The sequence below is a fragment of the Salvia hispanica genome, chromosome 4 (assembly GCF_029641045.1).
Source record: "Salvia hispanica isolate PSC_SH4W2 chromosome 4, Shi_PSC_v1, whole genome shotgun sequence".
In the NCBI taxonomy this organism is placed as follows: Eukaryota; Viridiplantae; Streptophyta; class Magnoliopsida; order Lamiales; family Lamiaceae; genus Salvia; species Salvia hispanica.
In genome coordinates this window covers 53,532,052-53,538,671 of record NC_142695.1, presented here as the reverse complement: position 1 = coordinate 53,538,671, position 6,620 = coordinate 53,532,052, and the positions used below count along the sequence as shown (strand labels likewise).

The 6,620-nt window shown below is 41.2% G+C and overlaps 1 protein-coding gene and 1 pseudogene across 1 annotated transcript; one reads left to right on the top strand and one right to left on the bottom strand.

Moving 5' to 3' along the window:
* The first annotated feature begins 411 nt into the window (after positions 1 to 411).
* LOC148929430 (uncharacterized) lies at positions 412 to 1,479 on the top strand (annotated as a pseudogene).
* Positions 1,480 to 2,656: 1,177 nt separating this feature from the next.
* On the bottom strand, positions 2,657 to 6,323 carry LOC125197467 (protein INCREASED PETAL GROWTH ANISOTROPY 1-like). The gene is made up of 6 exons (XM_048096209.2): positions 5,121 to 6,323; positions 4,620 to 4,751; positions 4,362 to 4,543; positions 4,174 to 4,285; positions 3,086 to 3,220; positions 2,657 to 3,009 (listed from the first exon to the last, which is right to left on the bottom strand). Exons 1-6 carry the CDS (start codon positions 6,225 to 6,227, stop codon positions 2,866 to 2,868), a joined length of 1,812 nt encoding a protein of 603 aa, XP_047952166.1. The 5' UTR covers positions 6,228 to 6,323; the 3' UTR covers positions 2,657 to 2,865.
* Between the last annotated feature and the right edge of the window lie 297 nt (positions 6,324 to 6,620).

Sequence of the window (6,620 nt, the reverse complement as noted above, 5' to 3'; positions counted from 1 at the left end):
AGCTTCACGAGTGTACTAAGCAAGTTGAGTTTTGGGGATCCCACCACTCAACTTGAGGGGGAGTGTTAAACAAGGAAAGATTATGGGATGCCAATTACATTGATACTCCAAAAATAAGTTGATACAATTAGGGGAAGTAATTGGTAGCATTAAAGGTAGAATGATACCATTGATATCATTCCTTGTATGTAGCCGTTTAACACCTATAAAAGGTGACAGAATGTGAATAGAAGTTATCTAGCTATATACAATAAACACTCATTTTCTCTTCTATTCTTCCTAGCCATGGCTGATACACAATTCAAGATGGTATCAGAGCAGGGTGAGACTCAGAGTAGTCTCATCACTGTCTCGGACCAATCTCAAACTTATTAACCAAAACCCGGCAGATCCTGTCAAAATCAGAAAACCATGTCATAAAACGATGAAAAATCAACGAAACCAGAGCAATTTGCTCGAATGTTAGCCGAATTTATGCGCACAAGTATTGCGCATAGCACGAAAGCAATGTTCCCCACAGACTCTCCACCAAACCAAAAGTCTGAATCTTACAGGATCGACTCTTCACCATTAATTATTGGAGAAAAATTAAATGGTGTGAATTACACCACTTGGGTTGTTCTCATGAAAGCGGCAATCAGCGGGAGGGGATTGATATCTCACATCACGGGAGTCCCAACCCCTCCGGCAAGGACCGACCAAGCTTTCGAGAGATGGCAGCAAGCCGACCACTGCGTATTTACGTGGTTAATCTAGAATGTGGAGCAGAAACTAGTCAGCCGTCTGACCCAATATCCAACAACCAAAGATATATGGACCAGTCTGGAGGTCACCTACGCAAGCGAAGGCGACAAGATTCGGGTATACGACTTGTATGCAAGAGCAATAACATTAAAACAGAAAAATGAAACCTTGGAGGACATATGGACGACTTTGAACGATCTATGGATCTCTATAGATCGGAGACAAGCAAATCGAATGAAGTGTGTCGAGGATATTGAAATATACAACACCTAGAAACAACAACAGAGATTGTTCCAGTTACTCGTAGCCCTAAACGGAAAATACGAGAGCATAAAAAAGGAGATACTAAGACAGGAACCGCTTTCCTCGGTGGAGGCCGCATATGCCATCCTTCGGCGAAAAGACGCCAGATCAGCCGTCTTACAAACAAGAGACTCCGTCACACAAGGAATCAGGGTTGGATCGGCAGTGACCCAACCGTGGCAAAATCAAGTAGCACACCGCAATCCTATCCAACGAGGCAGCGGCGGAAATGGTGGAAACTGGAGCCGACTACCGGAGGAAGACAAGTCGAAGCTGGTGTGCAGCCACTTTGGAAAGAAAAAGCACACGCGAGAGACATGCTTTGAACTACACGGCTACCCCGACTGGTGGCAAGAGAGAAAAGTCAAGAACAACCCTCCACCGGTGCCACAGGAAATCGACAGCAGGCTATTTTACCTTTGTCGAAAGTAATCTAGTCACCTGGAGGAGCAAGAAACAAAAGGTGGTCGCATTATCCAGTGCTGAAGCAGAATTCAGAGGAATCAAAAGTGGGCTAATGGAGATCTTGTGGCTACGAAGATTGATGAGAGAAATTGGACTTGCCCCAAATATGAGCCAACTTTTTTGTGACAATAAAGCAGCGATCAGCATATCTGAGAATCCAGTACAACACGATAGAACCAAACATGTTGAAGTTGATAGGCACTTCATCAAAGAAAATATCGAGAGCGGTGCTGTGGAACTACCCTTCGTTCGGTCTGAGGATCAATTGACAGATATTCTCACCAAAGCGGTAAACTCGAAGAGCTTCACGAGTGTACTAAGCAAGTTGAGTTTTGGGGATCCCACCACTCAACTTGAGGGGGAGTGTTAAATAAGGAAAGATTATGGGATGCCAATCACATTGATACTCCAAAAATAAGTTTGATACAATTAGGGGAAGTAATTGATAGCATTAAAGGTAGATTGATACCATTGATATCATTCCTTGTATGTAGCCGTGTAACACCTATAAAAAATGACAAAATGTGAATAGAAGTTATCAAGCTATATACAATAAATACTCAATTTCTCCTCTATTCTTCCTAGTCATGGCTGATACACAATTCAAGATCTTTAACATAATATTATTTCAATATACCAAATGATTTGGTCAAAGTACATTAATAATTTTGTAATTTCATTAGCATTGTTTGTCATGATATTCTAATCATTTGACGAAAATTATCTAGCGTAAATTTTCAAGAATCACAAAATTGTTTTATGTATAAGGACTTCAACAGTTCTTGGAGAGAAGATTTATATTCAGATTTACCCATTTACAATTGGATTAAATTGTTCAATTTTGTAGTTTGAGAGTACTACTTGTAATAGCAAAAGACACATTAATTGAAAGTATTAATAACATTACCTTTCATCAAAAGAAAGATACTATTAACTAATTTTTTCTTAGTATATCAAAAGACGCATTGATTAGTAGTGTAAATGACAATATAAATCTTTCCTTTTCGGTCCTTGTACATGAGTGCACGCATAGGTGATCTCAATTGCCTTTTGAACAATATTGGTTAAATAGTTCTAGCGTTTATCAACGAACAAACACTAAAGCGTTAAATTTCTACCGAAAAAAAAAAAGTTCTACTATATATATGAAAACTTAACAAGCAATCTCATTGATTTCATCTTCAACCTAAATTCCATTCAAATCGTTGTTATATTTTGAATCGTTGACGCTTAGACATCAAAACCAATGCAGTAGAAGCTGCCAATCATATTCACATTCTTTCCCTATCTTCAAACCCTATTTTACAGCAAAAAATAGCAGCTATCATCTTCTGCAGCAGACTTTGCTACTCCCTACAGATAAACAGCAGACGCACAAGACCTCGAAACATACTTGTGCTGCTGCTGCTGCGTTTGGCACTGCACGTTACACAGACGAGCTTTATCCCTCAGCTCCTCAAATGCCTTCATCGTTTCCACATCAAAACCACCCGCAAACTAAGAAACAAAATCAGAATCAGAACTGACCCCTTTGCAACACATGACGATGTTCGAAAGAAGCAGAATCGCTCACCTGATGAACTCGGAAAGCAAACTTGACACCTTGAACTATGAGCTCTTCTTCTTCAGGGCTGCCACCAACCATTTCAAGCTCCCCCGACACTCTCTTCATATACTTGACTGCTAGTTTCACAGACGCCAGCTTGATCTGCGTACAATTGTCAGCACAATGAGGTAAAAAATAATACTGTAGCAAGAGCTTCTCCATTAAAGTTTCATTAAACAAAACAATGATAAATTAGAAACAGGCAAGAAAGTGCACAAAGTTAACATATATTTCAGGGATTAGGTTAAGGTCAACTTAAAGAATATAAAATAATCCCAAATCAAAAGAGACAAAATTGAGGCATCTTAGATATATAAAAGACTTGCACATGCTCAGCGACTCTCGTGCAGTAGTTGGACATATAACAAAATGTGGCATCCTTTGCCACCTACCAAAACTTCAATTTTTGTATGGCATGCTTCCCCATAAGTTTCCAGTTGTATAAATGACCTCGAGGGACCACGGAATGAACTTCCTAGACCAAATTGCCAAATAATAAATTGATCATTTAACTACTGATATGAATCTCTTTCATTTGATCATTGCTCATTTGGTTTCTGAGGTTTACTAGTAGATTCTACTTGTAGGACGAATGCTGAAGTTTCAGAAAACTTTGCAATTAACATATGCTAAATCTCACAATCAGAGACATGTGAAGTGCATGCAATATGTCCGCAGTTAAAGAGAGTTAATGCTAATCCTTAATTGACACAGACCAGTACCTAGGCTCCACCTAAATGGATGAACTTGGACCGTGCCAGCAAATTAATCCATTTGAAGGGATATACGGATAAGCTAACGAAGGTTATGTCAATTATTTTCCATATATGTAAGTAGGCTATAATTCAATCTATGCATAATTTTAATAGAAAAATCTAATTTGTCTGGATGTTTTTATAATTCTTGGAGTTGACCTCGACAAACTCAGTATATTAATACAGTTGTTTATGAAAATGAGAAAGTTGTGGATTTAGAGAAGATCTTCTCCACCATAAAAGCCTTTAAACTATACTCATCAATGTCAAAAAAGATCAAAACTTGTGATGAGATTTTACCAGACTAACATAACCGGTATCGAGCATCCAGTTAACAGGAATTTGGAAGCCTTTGTATCTCTCCTTCACTGACTCTCTCAATCTCGACAATTTATACACAGCATGTTCCAATCTGCAACAAAATAATGCAGCACATTAATTTATTGCTAATGGAAAATTCAGGTAATTAATTTAGGTAGAGTTCACACTTCTCAAACAAAGAGTGTATTTTCTTGAGAGCGTGAGCGCAAGGTTGCCTAGGATCATCGCGAAAGGAGGAGACTTCTGACTCCAGCTTCTTCAGATCAGAGTAACCGAATGCAGCTTCTCTCAATGCATCTGCTCTCTTTTCAGGCCAATCAAAGTGTTTCAACACTGCCCGCTCATCCACCTTTGCAAAAACCGATTAGAAAATCATTACCAACCACAAAGTAGCAACCTTTATAAGAAATTAAGGGATATCATACCAGGTAAGACAACTCATCATCAAGCCATTTGACAAAAGACACAACATCTTCAATGTCAGTGAATGCAGCAGCCTCAACTTCTTTAATCAAGAACCTTATGAAATCCCCTTGAGTCTCTATATCAGTCTTAATCTGTGATTAAGTTGGCAGTAACAAATTAGATAAAGACAAGCATATGGAAGTGGCTACGATTACACACACATTTACATGCTTTTCCATTTTTGTTGTAAAACCAACCAAAAAAGTGCAACGGGAATTGATCGCAATCAATAGAGGGGATAAATTGCCATTTTTGCCCACGTGTTTGGTTCAGTTTTACCAATTTTGATCTGGAATATAAACACTGTCTTATCCTGTAAAGCAGCTGGCAAAGTTCCAAGAAAAAGCGCCCCATGAAAGTGAGACCGGTCAATCTCAGTGACAGAGTGGCGATGGCGGTAAAAAAACTAAACAGTAAACAGTAAAACACCACCAAAATAGTCAACACTACAGAGAACTTACGGCGAGTAAATGTGCGGAACGGTTCTCGATTTCACCAATCATGTCCTTCGCCGTAGCACCCGCGCCGCCGCCGGTGGAATCCTTCCGACAAATTGAGTCCCTCCGCATTAGAGAGTGGTAAAACTCAGCCACCTCCGGAACCCTCCTGACCTTCGCCGGCGCCGGCTTCGACCCCAATTTTGGGGGAGGCGGAGGAGGAGGTGGTGGGGCTGCGGATAAGGATTTCTCTGGCCGTGACGGAGGCAGTGGTGGTGGAGGTGGAGGAGCTGGAATCTCCGATAACGCGCGCTGCGCTGAATCGGTTAAGGAACCGTAAGAAGGCAACGACACGGATTGTAAACATCTGGGAGAAGATGAATGAAATGGCCTTGGAGGCGGTTTAGGCACGCGCGGGCCACGGGATCTTATCCCCGGAAACCCATCGGAAGTTTCTGGAATTTCATCGGAAATGCCCGTTGAAGCAGTAAAGACTTCATCTTTCCTCGCTTCAGCTTCGTTTTTGGTACTAATTTGAGTCGGGCATTTTCTCAAACACTTGGTGGGTATATTAAATTTACGATCGCTGACCTTCGCCGTCGCCGCCGATGGAGACGACGCATCCTCGTACTCACTCTCTCTCTCGGAAACGGCAATCTTGATGTCAGCTAGCTCGGCCTGCATGTGTCTGATTTTCTCCTCGTACAGCCGATTCTGCTTCGCCAGCTCCATATGCAGAAACTCATTCTCACTCCTGAGCTTCTCGTTTTCGGATTCCAGGCAATCGATCTTCCTTCTGGAGCGTCCAATTTCGGAATTCTTGTTTGAAATAACGCTCTCCAACACGGGAACGATGGACACAGACTCTCTAATTTGGGTCTTCAACCGCGACTCGCTCTCTCGCAATTCCTCGACGAGGCGGAGGAGCTCGGCGGCGTCGGGAGGGCGGGGCTGGACCTGAGCCGATGCGCGCGGGAAGTAGCGCGAGAAAGGGGCGGCGGAGCCCTTCTGCGGCGGCTTGGCGGTGGTTGACCACGGCGGTTTGGCGGCGGCGGCGTCGGGCCTTTGCTTAGCTGGAGGAGCTGCTGGTTTCTGCAGCCCCATTACGGATTTTACTTTCCCAGCAACCATTGTTGCCTTAAATTCTGAGAAGGACGATTCAATTTCTCTTAGAAATTGAAGAGAGAATGAAAACGAAAGCAGTATAAAGAAAATTTCTTAAATCAATTAGAGAATGAGGTTTTAAAGAGATTAAATAATTTAAATTTGCGAGGGGTGGTCTGACTCTGCTGCTACCATACTGTTTCCAGTTAATTTTTAATTAATGCTTTTGTTTTTAGTAATTTTGGAAATCAAGCTCAGTTACTAATTACTATAACTAAATTAAGATTCCAAGTTTGGAGAAAAATTATCATCAACTAATAATTGCCAGGCTCATGGAAATATGACTATTTCTCATCCTTTATTATGGAGTATTCTATATATAGTAGGGGTATGATTTCAGTGCCAAAAAATACTGATATG